A 25,181-nucleotide genomic window follows, 5' to 3' on the forward strand; every position below is an offset into this window, starting at 1 on the left:
AGATGATTGTCCTAACTCTTTCCAAGGCATAAAACAAATTAAGGCAAATTGAAGGATGATTGTCCAAGAACATTCCAAGTCCAAGGGCAAACAAATTGACACGAAGTCTGCCATGCCAGGAAGAAATAAATTTGACAAGACAAGCACATGAATCAAATTCTTCTCCAAATTCAAGGCACCTGAAAGAGTTTCCAAGCATCAAGAAAGAAAAGTCTTCAAACTTGGCGAAAGTATGGAAAGAAATTCCAGATTTCTTGAAGGATTTCATTTTTGAAGAGTCAAAGACAAGCTCCCACACGTAACATAAATTGGTGGCAAGAAGAGTATTCCAAACAAATTTCCATAGGCAAATTTTTCGGTACAAATTGGGGAATTCAAGTCAACATGTCCAGGTTCATTGAACAAACTACCTCTCAGCAGAAGAAGGGGGTGCAATCCTAAAAAATAGCATCTTGTGCCACTTGTCTCTCATCCGACAGATATTTGACCTATTTTGGGAAACTTTGATTAGGGTTAGGTTGTTTTAATCTCAGTCGTTAATTGGAAACCAATCCTGGCCATTGAATTGTAATTGGAGAGCCTATAAATTGAGCTCACCCCTCATTTGTAAATCATGGGAGCATGTTGCAAAACATGTTGAGATAAGCAATTGTTGCTTAGGATTGCCAAAATAATAAGTAATACATTGTTCGAATTGATGGTAATTTTTCCCTTATTTTGGAGTCTACATGGTTCTTATCCCTCATCATAGTTTAGATTTTATTTCATGTATGCTAGATGAATGTAGGATTTGATGGTTTAGATTGGTGAAACTTTTTGCTCATACTTTTGTTAGATGGATGATTTTCATTCAATGTGTAAAGTTAGCCTAAGCTTTTGATGTGGATGCTTAACTTCTACTTTGAGTAATATTGTTCAATTGTTGGTATTATTCATAAGTGTGAAAATCTTGAGCACAACCTTAGAAGATTGCACATGCTTTGCATAGTTGTCCTAAGTGTGGCGAAACGAAGTGTTGTTATTAGTTTCGCCCAGTCTTTACCATCTCCTGAATTCTTAGGAATAGATTAGAATTTCTTGAAATCCATGATCCAAAACCCAAACGATAAATCTCCATTGTGAATTGAACGAGCCAAGTGTAAGTCCCTTTGTGTATTACCAGCATATCACAACGCCCATTGAGCTTATCCACGTGACAAGGCCTGACAAAAGAAACCTTGGAATCGCCATATGATATTAGCATAAGTGTTGATTTTTCAAGAGAGGATAGAGTGTCTTTGGATATTTTATTCTAATGTTTGGTAGATGATAAAACAGACACCAACAGGGCCCAACAAAAAAGACTTGCTGAAAGAACAAATTATGTAATATATCAAAGAACAAGAGCATGCCAACATTATAAGTCACAAAGTAAAAGATAGAGTACATCCTCTTTCCAAGAAAGGATCACGCAAATCTCCTAGTGACTCAATATTATCAAATAACCCACTTCCACCACCATCTAACCATGAAAACAATACCCCCTTTCTTTCCTACAAAAGAGGCTCATTGCAAAAGGCATTCAAGGAGTTGAGGGAGGTTGTAGATAAGAGAATTGCTTGTTGCATTTATAGCAATGGGCTTTCACTAAAACTTGTGAAACCACCATATTGGTATTATACCGTCATAACAATTGCCAATGCACTTATTGATTACATTAGTTTGTGTATGAAAAGGTGCACAATACCTTATTGGCCAAGGAAAAAAATGTCAAAGGCATATTGAGTGCAATCAAGCAATATATGGCTTGAAATGGGAGTGTCCATCATTTCTAATTGATAGAAGGATGGCAAATAAATACTATTTACTAATGTCATTGTAGTGTCCCCTAAAGAGGCCATGTTTCTAAAGGATGTTAAAAGTAAGAGCCAAGTGAAGGATGCAATCTTCATTGCCAATATCCTCATACAATCCATTGAGATGATGGGCCCCGAAAACGCTGCTCAAGTCATAACAGACAACACTAACAATTGCAAGGCATTTGGCTCAATAGTAAAAGGTACATATGAGCACATTTTTTGTACACCATGTGTCGTCCATTTCCAAAACTTGATAATGCAAAAGATTGGTACAGAGACGGAGTGGATAAATAAATCTACACAAAGGCCCAGGAGATTCAAATGTATGTGACAAATCATCATATGTCACAAGCCATCTTTATCCTTCTCCAATTTTATATCTTCAAGGAATCATGATGTTTGTGCTCTTTGAGACAAATGCAATAAAAGAGACTCATGAATAGTGGTACATATATTGCCAAGGCCCTATTTTCCTTCAGCCTCTTGCAATAAAAATTATATCTCAAGTATTGTCATAAACCCTGATCAGGTCATAATAAATATAATTACAGTGTTCACTGTCATATCAGAAATAAATAAATGAATTTAGAAAATTGTCTTAATTAATAAGACTTCACAATTTTCTAACATCTAAACCACCAGCCCCTAAGACATACATTACCCGCAATCTGTAGCTGTCATGCCCCGCCATGAAGACATGGCTTATACAAAACAGATCGCAGCCCATTTAATATTTTCCCTAGGCAATATGATAAGGAGGTTGACTGAGTTTATATTATCCATGATAGCCGACCTGTTGGAGTTTAAATTAAATTAAACCTGTTTTTCTTTAGGGCCAACTCCCTTTGAATGAGACTAAGGGCATGTATTTAAGAATGTAAGGAGCAATTATCTAAGGGCATCAAGAAAACAAATAACAGGCAGCGATTATCAGAGCAGAGAATAGCAAGCAATAATTTAAATTTATTATGTGCAGAGATTAACTTACAATAATAATAATGAATATATGATAATAATGATCAGAAAATGATGTACTGAAGGCAGCTACTCATATTAAAAGCAGGCATCACAAATAAATGCAGCAATCATGATAAGTAAATAATAAGGCAGCAATCATATGTTTGTTAACAAAGGATTCGTAATTAAAAAGCAGGATTATTAACAAAGGTGGTGTCTATTCAAAAGGAGACTACTCTTCAAATGGATGCCTCTCTTCATGAAGAGTCATAAGGGTATTATAGAGGAAGACTTCCTTGGAAAAGGGGGATCGAACCCAATAAGGGAGAGAAATGGAACCGATTTACTATTAAAAATCTGCATAAGAACAAGATTATCGACCAAGTGAACAACATTCAGGCACACAGCCACTGTGCACTATACAAGTAATTGATCATATATATATATATATACATATATTCTGACACATAATCAAATATATGTGAGGTTGATGGAATAAGCTAGGGAGATGCAGTTTGCCGGCTCCCTTGACCTAAGTAAACCACCCCAAGGGATGGAACTTGTGGGCCAAGGGGCAAGTTGTCATAGTTGGATGCTACCCACTCTTGGGCTTAGTTGGGCCAAGCATTTTACTGGCACCCTTTCAAGGTTTTCCTATCGAAATAAACTGTTATTGGTTATGGAGTAGTTAGCTAGTAATAATGTTATCATTCCATATAATATACTTGAATTTGTTCATTGTTTCTTAAGTTTATTAATGATTAAAATGAATTTACTTTAGTATGTTATTGTTAAGAATCAATTTTAGGCACAAACAGGTTAATACCAATTGGGGACATTACAAGTATGCATTTGTTATTTTTAACTTTCTTTCTTTTCTTTCGCTGCTATGTATTATACTATATTTTATAATTGTAAGTTTTTTATTGAATGTCTATGTAATTTCAACAAGTTGCGAGTTGTTCTTTCGTTGAGCAAGATTTGGAGTACATACTCCTTTATCCACTCAGTTAAGCACAAACATGTGTGCAAAAAATTTGAGGATTCGGTCTATGTTGAGTTTTTAGTTCAAATAGAAACCTCACGTAGGTTCAATATGACATGTGGAAAGATTTAAGTGGTTCGAGTTAGTCTATTTTGCATTTCACTTTCAAGGACTAAAGTGAGTCTTTTATTTAGCTCTAATAAAGTGTAGATATGCATTAGTGATTTAGACTTATCCTTCATCTCGTACTTATAAGTGATAATGATACTTTTTGTAACTAAAGCTGATTTTTGAAAGATTAGACTGTTACCTGAATTAGTATAAAGCTAAGAGCAAAATAGAAGGATGTAAGGGCTCCAGAAGTTTTTCAAAGGACTAAGAAAAGTTGTAGCATACCAAAACAACATAGTACATGTTGATTTCTATGCAGCTGTGAGTTGTATTAATTCTGGAGGTTGGCTTGTAAGTTTTTTGAAGGAATGAAAAACAGATTTGAAGGTGTAATTATCTATGTATGTTTTCATATTTTGAAGAGCTTTCATTATTTGTGTGATTTATGAAATGTTATTTAGCATTAGGACCAGGTATTATGAAAATCCTTCAGTCTATGTGCACTCCAACTTGTGTCTCTTGTCACATTATTTTTGAAAGCTTTGGAGAATTCATAGCGTTCATTAATCACATTACATAGAAGTATTAATTAACAAATATAAAGATAGCAAAGGCAGCAATCAAGCACATGGAATGAAAATTTAGGTTTATCATGCTTCTTACATGATAATAGTGTAAATATATCAAACAGTTCAGAGGATGGTATCGAGAAATGGTGAGTATGCTATTCAAGGTAACATGGATCAAATCTGCTCTTTCCATGGTATTGTCCTATTTATGCATGTAGCAGTATTATTTGTACAAGTGATTGATACTAGAGGGAATTAACCTTATGAAAACAAATAGAAGATTTCCACCACTAAACATTGTGCATGCTCTATTCAGTTAATGAAGAGTTCAACCTGTGCATAATGCTAAACAAAAGATTGTTATTGATTACCCCCATGTTGGGATCAATGGATATTGCCCAAAATTACATTATTCTCTTTTGACTACATCACAATATTACAGCCTATAAAAATAGGAAACCTAAAAAGAACTGCAAATCTAATTTGTTTGGATGATGCAATGTGGAATAATAACACTAGCAAATCAAATGCTAAGTAAAGATTCTCCCTTTCATCATGAATACCTGTATAAAATATTTTATCCCATCTTTGTTCTAGCAAACTTGTTGTCTCAGCGACGCTACCCTCAAAAACACGAATTGCAGTACCATCTAGATATTTTGATACAAGCTTCTCAAGCAAAGAAGATGTTGCAGGGGCCACCTCAGATGGTTTCAAGACCACTGCATTACCTGCTGCAATAGCTCCTATTACTGGATCCATGGATAACACTAAAGAAACAAAACAAAAATTAGTATCTATCTCTCTTATTAACACATAAAATATTAAAAAATAAAAATAAAAAAAAATGAATGATAGCATTTGTCCAATAGGAAATGGGTTTATTTCTATCAAATAACTAAAGAAACAAACATCATAGACAATTAATCAACTTTTCAACAACCACCTACTTAACCTAAAGAAGAGAATTAGACCATGCTTTATAGTTTATACGATCAATTTTCAAAACATAAGTACTTATTTCTTCACTTGTTTTTTATGTTAACAAAATTTTCAAAAATTTGTAAGTTGTCAGCCTAAACTTTATCTACCCTAGTTCTCCAGATGTCAATAGAATTGAGAAACCGTTAGACATTTACTAATACGGCACACGAAAAATGTGATAGTACTAGCACATATTAGTAAATTTCACTAAGATCATATAAGTAATTACCATGAAGACCATTTGTTCTAAGAACAGTGTGTTCTGGTTAAAAAATTCAATGTATAGCCTAACATTCCATACATTTGTAATAGTTGATTTGTCTAAGATTCGCCAGAAGACAATGCAATATTATTTTTAGTGATTCAAAACAAAATAAGAAGCACAAAACAACACAACAACCAAAACTATTTTTTTCTCGACATAAAGTCGTAAAATCTACATGGCAAGACATCTAAATATAGACATGCATGGAACCAATAACATTGAAAACCCTAACGGAGAAATCAGTATGTTATTTCAACAATAGTGATCACCTATAGTAGACCCTACAATGAATTTTGACAAGGACAAGTTGGCTAAGAACTATGTTGTCGGTTCTTCAACCTAGTGCCTCGGATTTGGGTCTAGTTCATACTCAAATCATGATCCAAGTTGATCTGGCCACAAAATTGCAGCAGGGGCAAAAGAATAATTGTGGGTTCGTCCTAGATGGATTCAAAACAAACCTTGCAAAACTGTAATGAACCAAAAGTGAACCGATGATGAATCTAATAGTAACTAGAGTGAATCCATTCACAAAAATGCTTTTTTTAAATATTTTTTTTCATCCAACACCCATCTTGTCATTTGAAAAAGGTTTCTTGTCTACATGGGTCAAGGGATGCAAAAGTTAAGGTCTAGCATTGCACTTCTCTACTTTGGCGCCGGCATATATTAGGGTTAAATATGAAATGTCCATGAAAAGACCTTGAGCTATGGAGATGGAAAAATGGCTGTTCCTTTTGGCCTCACAATGCACCAGCCACATTCATGCACATCATCAATCATGTTTCCAACTCTGTCTAGGAAAACTTGTTTTCTATCTACATGACATCTTAATCTATAGGAAATTTTGGGACGACCACTTGGACAATGTGCAAATAATTATGAATCTTCATCACTAATATAAGGAATTATTTCTTGGATCAAACCTCAATTAAGTACTTACTACTTAGGGATACTCATTAATGAGAGTAGATGCAAATCTAGATAAAGTAGGAATCCTCCTAGAATGGCCTACTCCATTGAGTGTTTTAGATCTATGAGTTTCCTAGGAGTATGAGATTTTGTAACAAGTTCATTCCTAACCGCTTGCATGGTGCCCGCCATATTCACCATCTTGAGACAAGTTATAAGAATTTTAACCAGAAATGTTGTCATGAGCCAAGCGCAATTGTAACACTTACAACAAGGAGTTATATGGATTGATTCGTGAACTAAAGAAATGGTACCATTATCTTCTCACTACGGAGCTAATTTTGCATACTAATCACCAAAAAAATTGTTCTTGAACTCTTAAGTCTATTATTCAGGAACATTGATATTTAAATTTGGCATCTTACATTCAACAATTCCGTTTAGTAATAAACTAAATTGAGTAGTGGATATTCTAAGCCAACCTCCACAAATACTTAGCATTTTTCGATACTTGATGTGTAGCATATAATAAGTAGAAAGGTCCCTACTGCATGGATACTTAATTTGGATCCTCCAATTATTGAAGGCTTGTAGCAACCCACATTGGTGAATCAGATGATTTTCCCTAATTATAGTTTAAAAGATAGGTAGTTGTATAAAGTCACTTAGATTTGTATTCCCACATTACTTCCGTTGGCCTCTCATTCAAAAGAAACTTGAGGATTACATATGTTGGTGATGTTTTCGAAGTAATTCTAAGCAGTGTTACCCGAGGGGTGTTTCCTGGGTAAAAACCAGGCATCCCAGAGATGGAAACATCTTGCTAACGGGGAGACAATAGGGGACATTCCTTCATGTATTAACTATTAAGTTACATCGTGTATATGAATTTATGAATTTCAACTCTCATTTGAACTCTCAATTCAACTCAATTGCTATGTATAATGTATATAATGAATGATTTATCAATATTATCATATGAATATTTGACATATTCCTATGTATTTTAAATTTTCCCTATTTTTTATATAGCCATCCCATTCGTCTCCAAAAATGGCAAAAAAAAATCTGTCCTGGAGCTGTCCCCCCATCCCCTTGTCCCAAAAACTCAAGGTAGCATATATTCTAAGCTTTACAATTGAAAGATTAATCTTAGATTGTCTTTATCATTACCAATAGCTTCTCAACCAAGGGAATCTCTATCCACAAACTTCATCGATAATCTTCTCAACACCAACATGACTTCATCTTTGTGGTTGTTTGCAAACTTTCAAACATGTCAATATCAATTCCCTACACAAAGGCTATTAATGCTCCACAAGCTATAGACTTGTTCTTCAAAAATTATGACTTGTACTTCTTGAGTCAATTTTTGTAATGTGGAAGCTTTTGGCTTGTCAATTGCACTTCATTACATACATTAACTAGTGGCCAAGTTGAATTTGTTAATCATACGTTAGTCCATAATCTTTGGATCACATATTAAAAGTTTAGACAATGGGACACCTATTGTGAATTTCAATTTCACTATGCCTTCATACCCTAGAAACATTGTGAGATTTTAGTTGCTCATCTACATCCAAACATATCTCATATAATTCTAATTTGGAATTATATGAGTATATTAGGCTCATTGTGACATAGAAATGTAACATTATGAACATCTCACTTCATATGGTAGCCTATGCTCTAATTCCCAAATGGTATGCATTAAGGCTTGGGAGAGTACCTCCTTATAATGATGGAAAAGTAAAACAAGGTATTATGAAGGCCCTTTGAAAGATGTATAGCAATGAGGAGGCAAATCTAATTCAAGAGAAATAGCCAGCCTTAGTTGATCTCCAAGATCTAACATTTAGCAAACTAGAGGCAAAGATAGTAGGGCTACATTAGCTCAAACCGTGGCAAGGATGCAATTAAGTTGAGGATACCTACCATTCATCTCCTTTCACAAGTTGTTAATTCTTTTGTTCTAGAGAAGAATTTCTCCACATAAAAATTCATTTAGTCAATCAAAAGGAATAGGCTTACCTCTCAACAAGTAGAGAAATTGGCGGTTGTGCATAGTGCCTTGTGACCTTAGGATCAATACACTACTGAATACTGAGTATCGATAGGCTCCTAAGTATCTACAAACTCCAACTGCACAATGGGATATTGATCATGAAGATGCCACATAAATTGATGAAGAGGCACGCAAGGGATTACTCGGGGTTCCGTTGGATGAGGCAATCCTTCATATTGGCAGTGGTTAGATTTAGACCGAGATTTTGATTTAGGAGAAGATAAGTCAAAGATATAGACACAACAAATCTAGTTGTCTACAATGTGTCATTTTGTAATTGTAGCCTTTCAAAAAAAATTATTTTGTAGTATGTGCACATTCATAATAAACATTCAAGTCAAAATGTTGTTAATTTGAATGTCGACTCATGTGAATTCTCAAGTCACTTCTAATGTTTCATAATATGGTGAATGTTGTCAAAGGGGTTGTGATCGATTTTGGTTCTCATGTTGGGAACCAAGATTCAATTCTCACCAAGGGCATTTTAGAGTCAATAGGGCATGTTGGAATGATATTCTAGCTCCAATGATAATATGCAATAGGCCCACATGAGATAGAGGAATAAGGTAAAGCGGCCTTGCAATAGGAGACAAGAGAAAGTGTTCAAGCTATTGGAGCAAAAAGAATGCTGAAGATGAAAGCATATGTCGTACATGAGGAGAAAGGAAGCAAGTGAAGCATTCAAGCCATAAGAGCTTTAAGGAGTAGGAGTTTGAAATGCAAATGCAGCATTATCCCCCACTAATTGGAACATTAGTTAAAGCCTATTTCCACAAAATGAATTGTATGGGATGTAGGTCCCATGAACAAACCATCACAATTCAAAGTTGTGGCCCTAATAGAACCCGCACTAATTAATCTTTAAATAAATGAATATGGTGAATGCCTTAGCATATCAATATTCGAAATATAGGGTGAGTGTCTTGTCATATGAATATTTGAAATTTCCTATATTTTAAAATTTTCCCTTTCTTTAATTGTTATCCCCTAAAAAAAGGTGACCTTGAAATCCCATCCCAAAAATATGTCCCATGTCCCTTTTTGTCTTCGTCTTGAAAACTTGGTAGAACATAGGATTTTTGTTTTGTTTTATGGTTCATCCTTTAAACTATCATGACGGTTACATTTGGATGACACTAGTTATAATATGTCAAAAAACTCTTTTGCCTAGGAGATAAGATATGTAATTTGTGATAGTCCGTTAATATCCTTGGTTTGGAAGTAGTGGTACTTTGAGCTTTTGGGACAAGGGGATGGAGGGATGTGGGGACAAGGTTACAAAGATAGTGAAAAATTCAAATTTTGGGGAATGGCATGGGAACATGGGAATGGCTATTAAAAATAATCAAACAAACCTAAAAGCAACTAAATTTTTAACAAAATAAATACAAAGTTGTCATGTCCCCTTTTTTTGGACTAAATAAATAAAATTATTTTAAATGGGGCTCAATAATTTCTAATTTTTGAGGCAACATATAAATTTTATTATAATTAAAATAAAAAGTATTTTTAAATACTTGCAGGTAATTAAAATCTAAGGGCCTGATTAGGAAAGTATATGAAGGAGGCACTTAGCTTCATTTCATCATCCAATTTATCCTTTTTGCATACAATTTTCAGATTTGAACAATTTGTTCAATCTAGTGCATCCAAAGAAAACCCTTGTTTCCAATCTTGGGTGATTCCATCCTTATACTGATTTGTTAAGGATTTGAAAACATTTTCAGTTTGCTACATTGCCACTATGGTGTTGGTGCTGAATTTTGAAGGTTCCAATGAAGATTCGAGCAAATAGGCAACTTGGGTTTAGAAGCAAATTTAAGAATTTCATTGGCATATCATATTTGAAGATTCCTATATTGATGTTATTTTTGTGAATTTTTTAGTATCATATAGAGCTGAATCTGAGTTGCTTCAGTCAACCCTAGCTGAGCATCATGTTGGGAAAGATAAATTCAGTCATTCCAGGTATTAGATCAGACATACTAACTGCTGGTTACATTCTTTCAGTCATCCAACATAAGTGACAGCCTAAAGGACATTTAGTATGTGTTTCCAAGCCTACTATTAGCTGCAATCCACATTTACACCCATATAAACTAGGAGGACATCATTTAGAGGGCGGGTCAAGCAACATTTATTGCTATTTCACTCAGCAAACCTACATAGTTCCAGATTAGAGCCATCCTTTGGAAGGGTAAAAATTGACAGTAAATTGCTGCTCCAGCCTAGCACCACCATTGGGAGAATACATTTGATAATATACTGTTGTTTCAGCCCTATTTCCAGCAGACCTGCATCTTTTCCAGCTGATTACAGCCTTTTTCAGCACTGTATGGCCAGTCCTACACCTCCAAGCAGCAGCTGTACCATTAATACATCAGTCACCAACCTCTATTTGCTGTTTACAAGCATTGCAAGGTTTGGTCTAGGTCTCACTTTCAGCTTTCCAGCAGGATAAAGCATTTTGTGAGCACAAAAATATTTTATAAATTCTGATTTGTACTTTCCAGCATCCTTATTCATTGTTGTAACAAATGTTTAGTAGCTATACTGTTCAAATAAATCATATTGGAAGATTATTCAAATGTCCTAATTCAGAATTGATTTGATCTAACATTCTAGGGTGGTTGATTATTGCAATTGTGGACTCGCATCAGCAATTTAAGGATCTTTAAAAGTGTGATCAGAATTTGTCATTGCAGTTTGGTTTGATTTCCTATTTCCATTGGGGGACATTACAAATGTGCTACATTTGCAATGACAATCCCTCCTTTTAGATTTTTTATAGCTTTTTTTTTGTTTGCACCAAATGGAGCGGGCAGTCCAGTCCTTAAGAAAAAGGACATCCCCTCCAAGATGTCTTAGACAATGGTGACATCATCTAGGTCTCCCTAAGGACATGTCACTGTGGAGTACTGTTTGGGACCAACTCATACTAGGTTCCAATTTTTGTTTCTAAATCTTAATAATGCTCTGCAATCATGTTCTTTTTACAGTTTTTGATTGGGGATAGAGCTCTGGGGAGGGTAATGTATTGTGATGGTTCATTTAAACCTTTTGGTTTAGGAAAACCAGTTACACCACATCCCATTTTTTTGGCTTTTCACAATGTTGCGCAATTGTGCTTTTGTTATAAATGTGTGCGGGAAAGAACATTTATATTTTACTCTAGAACATTGTTGCCAAGAAACTACAATATAGGAATGTGGACCACATACAGTCCCCCTGGCCACAATTTCTGGTGATTACATTTATATATATTATACTCTAGAACATTGTTGCCAAGAAGCTACAATATAGGAATGTGGACCACATACAGTCCCCCTGGCCACAATTTCTGGTGATTACATTTATATATAATATAATCCTTTAATTATTCATTTAGTCATGTACCCTAATTTGATTGGCAACCTGTTCCCATACCAGTCCCAAAACCCGTCTCTTAACAACTATGCTATAAAATTTCTTTCTACGTAAATATAATATATCTGCTATATTTTTACAAGTTTTGGTACAGATTTATAATTAATGTATCCAAATTTTTTACCTTATGATATATAAATGAGATGTCCACCTCAAAATCCTTAATAGAAAACATATAAAGCTTCGATACTAAATAGATAGATTTAAAAGAATATTGCATAAACACTGAGAAAAGTAACTCTACTTACAAAAGGGATAATTCCATGCAGAAATAATCAAAATGACCCCCAATGGTTCTGGCACAATTTCAGCCGATGAAGGAAAGCTTGTGATTGTAGTTCCAACCTGTATGTCATTAATGATACCCATATTATATTCCAAAAACTTTCATGCTATCCTACAGAAAATTGGACTTGTATGAGTTACTATTTACTGGATAATCAAATGTGCATCAGTGGAACACGATCATTTTTGCACATAATAACACTCTATAAAAAAAAGTTGATAGGGCAGGCTTTTGCAGAGGGCTGATATTTAATAATATATGAAATGTTCAATATCAATATCTCACAATCAAAAAAATCAGCACATTAAAAAAGCATGTAAATTGTCACCTTTTCTGGGGCCATCCATTTCTTTAGCCCACCGATCACTACTTTGCATGAGGCTTTTAAAAGTGATATCTGCATTTCACCAAAAAAGGAAATTCTATCATATAGCAACCAGGAAAAAGATGAACAAGAAAGAAACATACATGGAGAAATAGAATAGAACACTTGCCACTTTGTTCATATACTTGTGTAGAATGAACATGAATGTCACCAGGGAGAATTAAGAAACATGGTTAGGAGTTTCTCAAACAGAGTGTCATAAAGACAGTGAGTGGCAACATAAAAGTATCAAACGACAATCATCAACAACCATGGATTGGACCAACCTCGATTAACCAAAACCAAAAGCAAGTGATTCCAATTTCCAGTCATACAAGAGATGAATCCAGCTAAACGCATTTATTCAATATGTCTTTCATCAAGTCATTGCAATGAACTAACAAAAATGTTTATACACTTATCAAAGTAGTGGATCTCATTAGCCAAAGATAAGTCGTCAAATAAGGCAAAAACGCTTAAAATATAGGATCATTATTTGATATGGGCCCAAACAGAACTCTGCTGTAACTGCAATAAACTCAACAAAAATAGAAAACTAAGAACTGAGGTCAATCTGATATCTAAACAGAAATCTCAAACTGCTGAAATATTTGAAACTGAAATTACTGGTGGGAAAACTGAAACTGAAATCTGGAATTCTGAAATCTAATAACAGTATACCTAGATGTCCAAGTCTCAATTATGAACTAGGCTAATACTAAACACTACTCCGATTTGTTGAAACTAAAACAAGAACATTGCTGAAAATACAAGGATTACTGAACAAACATAGTTCATGTCATTTGTCACTATGATAGTGAAAAATCACATTAGGTGGATCAAATGAGCAAAATCATCAGGTAAGGAAGGATCTCTCATTGTTATTATATAAAGTATAAATATTGCTGCACTGTGCACATGCATTTGACGAGGTTTGACGAAATTAGAATATTAAGTGCTTGAAGCTCCCATTGGAATTTTTGTCTAGCGTTTTTATTTTTGCTTAGCCATTTCAAGATGACCTCCATGAGTAACCATTACACCCTCATGATGACTTGCATGAGCAACCATTACACCCTCATCTATGTTGGTAATGATTACAAGCCAAGGAGACCACATGCATGAGGATATATATTGATCGTATGATGATGCAATTGGATGTCATCTGTAGATGATCAAAAACACAATCAGGCTAAATCCCACACATAATAATCCTCTTAACTTCAAATATGTTTAACAGACGTATGTTACTATAACACAGCAATGTTTTTCTAAACCTGGAAATTGCAAGAATAATTGGCACTAAACAACATTTAGATTTTGGTAACATTGAAAACTCTAGACTCATTCATTGCTGGTAAATATTTCACTTCACCTAAGATTTCATCCTAAGTGTAAGATTCTAGCTATTAAGTTCACTTAAGATAATAATAATATTTAATTATTCTCATCTAGGTAGATAATAATGACATGCATTCACCTGGATTTGAGGTATTCAAGTGCCACCACTATCTCATCAATCCTTGATTGATGGTAGTTAGGTGCCACCTATGTTTAGTTAAGGCCAACTCTATCTCAATTAAATTGAGTTGACTCACCTCTTAAATGGTAGTAACTAAGAGTTAAACTCATAACTCTTGGACATGTCATCTCCTTGATTCACGAATCCAAGAGGCCTATATATTTGTATGTTACTCCTTGTAATTTCCTCCATTACATTGAATATTGAATATCTTTATTCTATTCACCTGATTTTGTGATTAGGTCCTAGGAAGAATTCTTGTTTATGCAAAATTCTAACAAAACCATTTAGAGTTCTTTTAACAGGTCGAATCTTCTACACTATATTTTATAAACTCATATATTGTGAAATCAATTTATATCCTTTTGTAATGTCCCCTTTTGGGATTTCCTATATTCTACCCTAGAATTCCCAAAAAGGTATTAAGTATATTTAGGAAATGCAAATTGTCAATCTTTAAATCTTGATTTAGATCCCCATCACTTGAAAATATATAAGCCTACTGACTATTCTTAATAACTCTGAAACTGGTTGTTTCTTCCTTGATCGTGTTTGATGTATGAGTACTTCTGCTCTTCTTCGATTGCTTAATTCCTTTTACACTTTCATACTATATTGAGGAGACACATCCCTTTGAAAAGACACACCCATTTTAAGGGTCATATCTCTTCATTGCTTGCCTTATCATTCAAATCAGATCTGCACTTCCGATTATAGATTAAATGCTGCTTCCTTTTATTCTCTTCCTCTTTTCTCCCCATCTCATTGAATTTGTCCTTCCACTTATATCTTCTAGTTTGGAGGAGTCGCCCTCCTCATCACGTCTGCCCTTTGCAATGGCCACAACCTTCATAATTATCACCTTTTGAAAGAGTCATAACCCTTCATTATTTCTGCCCTTTTGAGAGAATCACTTCCTTATTTCCTTCCTATTCCTCCTTCCATTTACCTTTCCTTATTCCCATGCTCCATTATTGTTTTTCCCTTCCTCCTTATCCTCTTTCAAATGAACTTTTCTCCCTTTTATACCTCATGTTTGAGGGAGTCACAACTCTTCATAGCATGACTCTTGACTTTTGCTTTAACTTAATTAACTTGTAATTATTGTATATTATATTTTATTATTTATTTATATTTTAATTTAATTATTTTTTTTATCAATAATATTTTAATTTAATTATTATTATTTATTATTAAATCCTATTTCAGAAAAGGGACATTACAGTCCACCCCACCCAAAATTGCTTGTCCTCAAGCAATGGTCACGAGTGTTACAAGATGATTCCCAATATGAAATGGCTGTGGAAGCACACATGGAATAAACTTGTTGTAAACACATCAAACATGATGCAAAGCATATTCAAGACATAAGACATACATTAGAAAGACACATACACACGTAGTAACCATGCTGGAAACACATCAGATATGAACCAAACACAGAGCATGCACATAAAAACATGGAGTATGCATATGAATATATACAAACACTATGCATACACATAAATACTCGAAGTATACAAATGAATATATGCAAACATGAAGTATACACACAAATACACATGTTCTTAGATTCCTTCTTTTTTCATGTCAGAAAGTGTGCCTAACCCCAATCTTGCTGCTCATAATCTATTTGAGCCATAAAGTGGGCCTAACCCCATCTGCTACTCGTAATCTATTTTGAGCCAAAAAGTGGGCCTAACCCCATCCTTCTACCCATAATCCATTTTGAGCCAAAAAGTGGGCCTAATCCCATCTTTCCGCCCATAATCCATTTTGAGCTATAAAGTGGGCCTAACCCCATCTTTCTACCCATAATCCATTTTGAGCCTGAAAGTGGGCCTAACCCCATCCTTCTACCCATAATCCATTTTGAGCCAGAAAGTGGGTCTAACCCCCCCATCTTTCTGCCCATAATCCATTTTGAGCCAAAAAGTGGGTCTAACCCCATCTTTCCGCCCATAATCCATTTTGGGCCAGAAAGTGGGCCTAATCCCATCCTTCTACCCATAAACCATTTTGAGCGAGAAAGTGGGCCCAACCCCATCTTGTTGTGATGTTTTCACACATTGCACCCCATTGCAAATGGCGACCCCCACTTTTCCTAGCTAGCTTAGTGCTTTTTTCTTTGTTAGTTTGTTTGGCAACATTTCACAATCTTTGGCTTTATAATGAAGGTTCGATTGTGTCAACTCATGAGGGTGATTGAGGGATGAAAGTGCAAAATCTTGACTCGTATGTGAAGTGCAAAATTGAAAGTTGAAGAGCAAAATTGTGAAATGAAAAATTAGAAATTCATGTGCATTCCCTCCTAAAATTGCTAAGAAAATCATTAGAGGAGAAAAAGTAAATTGCAAGAAATGTGTTACAACTTGTGCAAGAAAATTACAAGTCTAGGGTTCAAAATTGCACTTTCATTACAAGGAAAATGTTGAAATCATTGCCCTAAAATATTCAATTGCATGTCCACCTTGCAAATTTCCTATTCACCTTGCAAATTGCATGTCCACCTTGCAAATTTCCTATTCACCTTGCGATTTGCGAATTGCATGTCCACCTTGCAAATTTCCTATTCACCTTGTGATTCCGCCTAGCTCAAATTTAATTTCTTGACCACCTCTAAATCATGCCCAAGGGGTATGATGAGTTAGGATGTCAAGTCGGCCTAATAAGGGAGTTATAAATTCAAACTTGAGAGGGCTATAAACGAGATCAAGGTTTCTCATTCTAAACATGAGTATGCAGTTCATTCAAAGCAAATTATAGGGAGCAGACTTCTAATGCAAATTAAGGAGCAGATCTGAGATGAATTACATCAGATCTTAGGCAGTTCTTCCTCCACATTGGAGCGGATCTGATCAATTTGAGAGTACAAATTTTAGTATCCATTGGAGGACATTCGTACCAGATTTTGAATCAGGACTTGGTGCGAATTTTAACAGCAGACTAGGACTTGCATCACAATTTTCAAATGCAATTTCCAGAATTCTCAAATCATTTCAGATCATTGGAGCGAAAATCAGTTGATGTCAAGGTTCAACTTGGAAGGGTTTTAGGAGGGTTTATGAGTTGAAATTGTGAAGCAATTATTGAAAACGGATGGTCATTTAGATATCTTTTGAGTCCTTCAACATAAAATCAGGAATGCAAGATTCTAGTTTCCATTTTCCTATCAATTTCTTGCATTTTACTAACTTAGGATTCATCTTGCTATCATGATTTAAGGAAATTTCTTTCATTTCAGATTGATTGCATATTATGAGGAACACTTCCAAATCAAGGATTGCTGGAGAAAGACAAGATTCACAAGACAGCATCAAAGCGAGGGATTTCCAAGTTGCGGATACAAAGAAGACAATAGTGCAATGAGAAAGAATTCAAGTATGAAAGGAGAACTCAACATCATGAAGGAAGACTTACATATCAATATCCACACTTCAAGAACGGAATCCAAATTCAAGACATTCAAGAGAATCAAGACGTGCAAGAAAGGTGGTGAATTAGCTATGAATTCAAGTATGAAAGGAGAACTCAACATCATGAAGGAAGACTTACATATCAATATCCACACTTCAAGAATGGAATCCAAATTCAAGACATTCAAGAGAATCAAGTCGTGCAAGGAAGGTGGTGAATTAGCTAAGTCAAGAGACAAGGGCACAATTTCCTCTCCACTTTGCAATTCCACCCAAGGAAAGAAAACATACATGAGCACTATTTCACTAGCCTATTGCAATCCCACCCATCTCACTTTGCAAGGGTGTTAATCCACCTATATGATGCAATTGCACTTTCTTGAAGGAAATTTCGTCTTAGTGTCTCATGTGCCCTTTAGGAAGCTAGGTCGGCCTCCAACAATGTGAAGGAAAGAAGTTTCAAGGTCAACATAACGGGATGATGCAAAGAAGAAGTCACGCATTGCTTTGCACAATGATGAAGTATTACAACATAAAGAAAGACAACATCCACATATGTAAAAGGATGAACAAAAGATGCAATCACAACATGGATGATTCAACAATGCAAGCTTGCTCTATGATGGAAGAAGACTCATTAATAACTACAACATTCGGAAATTCAAGATCCCAAGATCAAAGTCAAAGACATTCAAGATATCATTAAGATGATACTACTACAAGGAAATCAATCATATCAAGAAATTGTTCCACAAGTCAAGAGTTGCACCAAGGAACTCAACAATTCAGAGAAAAGAACTCTACATCAAGGAAATTTCATGACAAGGTATACATTCCAAGACGAAGGAATGTTTCAAGATTCAAAGGTTGAAAGTGGAGATGCATCACAAGAGAAGGTGAATTCCCGAATGCCAAGATTGAAAGTGAAATGTGATCAAAACAATATAGTTTCAGAAAAGCTAAGCAAAGTTAGAAATTTGATCATCAAGATGATGCAATTTGGGAATATGATCCATCACATTCATTAAAGGATTGGATAATGTTGAGTATCAAGAGATACTGCTTGTGATGAGGTATCGAGTCTACATGGCATGCAAGTAGCTGAGGTGGCGACAACTCACCTTCATCCACCAATCAAATCATGACAAGTCAAGGCACCCAAGTGCATTGAACCTGATTCATCAAAAATTGCACATGTGGAGTGCACTAAATTCAATGTACCTAACCTTGTTTCTTATTGGTCCTTCACCTAAAAGGATGTGTATTCAAAGAAATGTAATGATCTAATTGGTCAAAGAGGAGTTAGTACTTGTAACTAACCCTAATCAGGGTTTTATTGTTAAATCTTGGTCATTGATTCCAAATCAATCATGGCCCTTGAATTGTAATTGGGATGTCTATAAAAGGCTTTGCCCTTTCATTTGTAAAGTTTAATAGTTAACACTTGATAATAGAATAGTTAGTCTTCGAAGTAGAGTAGAAGGGAAGATGGAGATATGTTTGGCTGATAATTTGATGCAGGAGCATCGACCCATGTTTTGTTCATCTTGTTTGGGTTGTTCTTTGTTACAAAAATTTTGCTTGCTAAGTGGCGGGAATCAGTTTCTTTACATGTTGCCTAAAGCTGTGGGATCTTCTTTGGCCATATTCGACAGAGAGGAATTTGTTGGCATTCAGTTTAGCATTGATGTCAAATATTAACAAATACATTTCATATTATAATAGTATTCAGATTATGCAATCAGATTTCAGATTATAACATTCAGATTATGCAATCAGATTACATGAACTGATATACCTTGCCCTTGCAGTGTTCTTGATCGTTGTCTTCTTCCTCAGAATGATTCACTTTCAGGTTTCATTTTGATGGCATCATGATTATTTCAGATTGTGATATGTTCGATGGCTTTATGAAAACAAGTATTTGTTTGGAGTTAGTTACTGTTGGTTATAAATTCCAAACATATAGTTATCTATTATCGGTTTATGTTTTCCTGTCATTACAAAGTCTTTATTTGTCATCGTATTTGTTAAAAGGTGGTTTTGGTTGTACGGGAGTTTTGGTGGTTGGGTGGTTACAACTCTCTAACCGTTGAGAGTTAGTTGTTCCCATTGGTTAAGAGAGAAGGGGTGCTCTATTTATTGGAAGTTGGAGTGAATATTTGATGAGTTGCTGGTGTCTAAATACAAAAAGTGATTTGAGTGGGATTCTTTGGTTGTCACGGTGTGAAGTGTTGGAGAAAAGATATTACATGTTTTTCTGTAGATATTTGTAAATGACAGCGATGTGGTATAAGGCAGAACTACAATTTGAGAAGTCTAAAATTAAGTAATGGTGATACAAGTGAAAATGGTATAGATCTTCAATACTGCAGATTCGGTGGTGAGAATATTTCATTAATTAGAATTGTTTATTTTCTTCCTGAATCAGATTTATATTGAGTTCTTGATTTTGACAGTGAAAGAGTTTGACAGAGTGATGAACTGCAGATAATATCTTCTCTGAGAATTCTGAGACAGGGCTACTGAAGTTAAAATAATTTTGAGATCTTAATCAGTTTCTGAGTTTGTCTTGCAGAGTTTCAGAATTTTTGATTATCCATATCTTGTAAATACTTAGAAATACTTGATGTATAAATCAGTTTCTAGTATCTGTGTGCTGCTATTTTCAGATTATTCAAAGAACATACTGATGTTTCAGATTCCAAAAAATATTACTGAATACTTATTCTAAAAGTGAAAGTTAATCCTATGAACTAGAGTTGGTGCTCTTAGTAGATTGAGTTGGTGCTCAATTGAGAAGGGATTTGGTGATTCCTTGGGTTGGTGCCCTAAAAGTTTGTAAAGCATTTCAATTGTGAGGCTGGATTAGGACGGTAGATCCTAGCAGCGTTTCTCACCACGGTTTTCCCAAATTGGGTTTCCACGTAAAATTTTGTGTTTTGTGTTCTTGTTATTGCACCATTTTCAGTTTCAGTTGCCTTATCTTTCAAATTTCAATTTGAAGTAGATAAAAGATTTTGAATTGAAGATTATTATAACATTAAGTCTACTACAGAATCACCCCCCCCCACTTCTCAGTAGTAGGCCGTGTTCTACAGAATTTGGGCTCACTCACCCCTCATTGTTCTACCGTTCACCAGATTCAGTTATGGGACAATTAGGGGTTGTTGGTATGCGTGGAAAACCGGTGCTCGGGAAAGCAAGAATAGTTGTGGAACGGTTGAAAACGCGGGGAGGCAAGAGGAATGAGAGACGAAAGGTAGACGCAAATCAGGGGGAGAGAAACAAGGTAAGAGGGAGAAGGATAGGAAGGGAGAAGTTTGGCGACGAGATTGAGAGGAGAAAGACACAGGAGAGAGAAGGGAGAACAAGAAAAACAGAGTGAGATGCAGGGGAACAAAGTTGTTTGTCATCAATCAAACAAAAAGAAGGAATCGGTGAAGAAAGTAACAGATGCATAAACCGAATTAACGATGAGGACACCACATAAAGGTGTTAATTCGGTTTATGCATCTGTTACCTATGATTGTTGTGACTAAAAGGCACAATATTCCTAATATTGGCACCGTAATGTGGTTCATACTTCATACCAGACTAAGAGTGTGAGCTTGCTCCAAACACAAGGGAATGGATTGGCACTGTTGATGTTAATATAATACAATTTCGACCACTGCACCCTGGTTATTACCGTGCCAATTGCCTGCTACATTCCATCGTCAGAATTGTAACTGTTGCTGCAGAGGATGTTAGCGTGACAGAGGACATTAGGAATACTAAATATGCAAGGTGCGGAACTGTAGAGACCTACTCCAAAAATATAGGAATAAACCAACAAAATTCCAAGTAGTGTATTTTTGAGCCCAGATATCCAATTTAATGTGCGGCTAAACTGGGTTTACTAGTCAAATTCCACTTTTCATGACACTCCAGCATAATCACCGGGAAACTCCGTTCATGGAATCTCATCCCTGTACTCTCATCTTTTGGCGACAATATAGCTGTATCCTGATTTATGTACCCACGTCATACATCCCACATCACCATCCTATGTTACCCACCTCAAGTACCCAAATACTTCAAGGCTGTAGTTTAATCATTCCAAAACCTGTTGATGATCATTTTGCTCCCAATCTCCTCAAATATATGGTTTTTTTAAATTATTTCCGCACATTCCAAAAAATCAATTCCTCACATTTTTATACTTGACAAGAAATATTCTCTGCAATATAGTTTGCTAAATCAAATTTGCAATAGCAGTACCAATGAGTCATCTTCAAAAACTCTTTAGTAGTGTATATATATCCTACAATTATTGACCATAACGATGATCATTTTAAACATTCTTCTAACGAAATTGGTTTGTAAGACCTGCCAAAGCGTAATCCTCAAAGATGCAATGATCGGACCAGACATAATCTTGCTAACCCGCATGTACCGATCTTTCAATGCATGAAAGTTAGTTGATAAACATGCTTGGGAGGAGAGGAAATAGAGGTAGAGCACAAATAAAACAAAATACCTCGTGAATGAAAGATTCGAAATGAGGCTTTCCCATATCTCGATGCAGAGCACCCATAATGTCATCCTGACTTTCATCGATCATCTTCGTAATTTGCTCGATCTGAGCAATTCTCCATTCGTAAGGTCTAGTGTGACCTGACCTAAAAGTATCCCTGAGCTGCCTCGCTGTGTCAGCTGCATTGGCCATGAAATCTCAACAAAGGGAGGCACAGAGGGAAAGTGGTGATGATATGAAAATGGATTATAATGTGCGCTTTCAGCCTTAAGAGCAGTTTCTGTTCGGGAATATGTCTTTCCCTTCATCGTTACTCCAAGTGCTTAGACTTGTTCAGTTCGTGGAAAATCGTGGATCGTCGGTGGTTTGTTATTATGCCATAAATACGTGGCTAATCCCGTCAATAAATTCCCCTTTCACTTCTCTCATTTCAAGGCGTTAACTGTACATTAACGAAAAGCAGTCATGTATAACAACCATTACGCTTGCCATGTGAAAAAGAAGAAGAAGTCGGATATCGAGCTCCGCACTTTTGCGCCGTCTGTAAGATTTTTTGTCACATGTTGACTCTTTATCTTGGACCGTGATCTTATCTACGCCTAAAATTAATGGATGTATGGTTGTGTTTAAAAATATAATTCAAATTTAAAGAATATTACATAAATAAAATCTAGATTTTAGATAAATTATTTTTAAAAAATTATAATGAAGAGATTCAACATCATATAGATGCCTGAAACATGGTTGTGTCATTAGCAAATTTCAGATTTATTTGTATCTATGTTTTTAGTTTATATGTAAGTTGATTTATGTTATGTCTAACTATTTAAGGGGCACCTTCAAGGAAATAAGTATGATATAAATTTTGTTTGAGATGAATTTCAAATTTAGGTTTTAAATCTTATTCATTCAACGATCACTTGTTTAATTTTAATTCTTTTGATTATTTTGTATTTTGAGGTTATTTTCATATTATAGTATAAGTGTGAAATAGCGAGGAAGAAACTCGGTGAAGATTAATTCCAAAGGGTTTGGGGGCGTATCTACATCGTCTACTAAGGCCTTGCGAGGTCTGTCACAAGGTTGATTTATATAATATATTATTATTAAATTTTTAAAATTAGTTTTGTTCTTTATTTAATGATTTACTTTATTTAATTTATTATTTATTTTTTAATTTTTATAATATTTAAATTTTGATATAAATTTATTTTACAATTTTTAATATTATCAATGTATTTTTTGTTTAGATATATTCTGAATATTAAAAAGTCTAATATATTTTAAAATTATATTTTAAAATTAAGGTTTCTTGAACAAAGAAATCATTAGAAATGATATTTAATCATTAAAAATTTACAATTACATATTTACTATATATTTATTTATGCATATTTATACTATTAAAATTAATGCTTTTTTTAAGAGTCAAATAATAATATTTAGTCATTATAAATTTATAATTGTTATGTATTTAATTATTTATACTTATATTTATTTTTATTTTTACTTTTATGATTATTCTTTAATAAGATATTCTCCTCAAATGAAAAAAAATTAAAATTATATTATAAGATATTTAAAGTTTTTAATATTGTATTGTGTTACCAATCATTTTTAATCATTTTACTTATTAATCTTTAGATCTTGGAGAAGAGTTTCTCTCTCTTTCTCTCTCACTATTTATCTATCCTCCTTTGTATCCCTATCTCTTCATCTATCCTCTCTATACATCACCTCTTTATATATCAGTTCTTATATCTTTAACTTTTATCTTTCCATACTATTTTTTGTCATTTTTAAAAATTGCACATAGAAAAATGCTCATAGGAATCACATTGGACAACTCCACAATCGAAATCACATTAACATTTTCGCTAATGGGACTGTCCACATATGACAATCGTGCATAGGAACCATGATAATAATTTGGAGCAACTCATTTTTATATTTTTAAAACCACCTACCATTTTGTAGTCCACATTTTTTTTTGTTGCCCCGAAGTGTTTGGAAATTCATTTTTTTGTTTAAATACATATCCATTCCAAGTATAGTGCACTTTCCTTGTTTGTTTGAATTTTTTAGCAATTTTTCTTCATTTATGCATATTTTTACCAAGTTTTTTGGTTATTTTTTTGATGAAATTAAGTAAAAAATGTGATGCCGTGTCTTCTAAAAGCATTTTCAACTTTTTTTTTGGCTTTTCTTTAAATTCTTTTTCGACAAGTGGATGTTCTAAAGTCCAAAAACATGCAAAAAGTAGTTTTAACTTGAATCTATTGTTTCTTTATAGGGACATTACATTTATATTTATTATTTTAGCCATGTAAATTTTTTCGTTGAATTAATTTTTTTAAGGTGAATAAATAAATTAAGGATATATATTATTTTATTAATGAATTTATAAGCATTCAAAAAATAATAATAATAATAATATAGATCATATTTTATGATTTGTCATTTGATGAGTTTATACATGTTGATTAAAAATAGTTTACTATTCTGTTAAAATTATTACCATTGATCAAAGGTATACCCACCATACTAGGTGTCAACCTATGTCAACATCTTTGTTGACGTGTTAGTTATAAATTGGTCTATGCATCTTGACATGTATATTCTCATATACTTGCAAGATTTAAATATCATATCTCTATCTCCCTATGTCTCTCCTTATATCTCTCTATCTCTCGATATTTCCCTCCCTCTCTCTCTCTCTCTCTCTCCTCTCTCTCTCTCTCTCTCTCTCTCTCTCTCTCTCTCTCTCCTCTCTCTCTCTCTCTCTCTCTCTCTCTCTCTTCTCCTCTCTCTCTCTCTCCTCTCTCTCTCTCTCTCTCTCTCTCTCCTCTCTCTCTCTCTCTCTCTCTCTCCTCTCTCTCTCTCTCTCTCTCTCTCTCTCTCTCTCTCTCTCTCTCTCTCTCTCTCTCTCTCTCTCTCTCTCTCTCTCTCTCTCTCATGGTAC

At 34.6% G+C, this 25,181-nt stretch overlaps 1 protein-coding gene across 2 annotated transcripts in view; it reads right to left on the reverse strand.

Moving 5' to 3' along the window:
* Positions 1–25,181, reverse strand: part of LOC131072823 (aldehyde dehydrogenase family 3 member H1) — a 52,444-nt gene that overhangs the window by 14,041 nt on the left and 13,222 nt on the right. The window contains exons 1-4 of one of the 2 annotated variants that reach the window (XM_058009097.2): positions 22,223–22,536; positions 12,727–12,795; positions 12,361–12,457; positions 5,024–5,230 (exon numbers count right to left, since the gene is read on the reverse strand). In XM_058009097.2, coding sequence (XP_057865080.1) covers positions 5,024–5,230; positions 12,361–12,457; positions 12,727–12,795; positions 22,223–22,411 — 562 coding nt within the window. In that variant the 5' untranslated portion in view covers positions 22,412–22,536. Of the gene's footprint in view, positions 1–5,023; positions 5,231–12,360; positions 12,458–12,726; positions 12,796–22,222; positions 22,537–25,181 lie in introns of those variants that run through there. The other variant, XM_059221338.1, reaches the window with a different exon arrangement.

Source organism: Cryptomeria japonica, chromosome 5 (assembly GCF_030272615.1).
Source record: "Cryptomeria japonica chromosome 5, Sugi_1.0, whole genome shotgun sequence".
Classification (NCBI taxonomy): domain Eukaryota; kingdom Viridiplantae; phylum Streptophyta; class Pinopsida; order Cupressales; family Cupressaceae; genus Cryptomeria; species Cryptomeria japonica.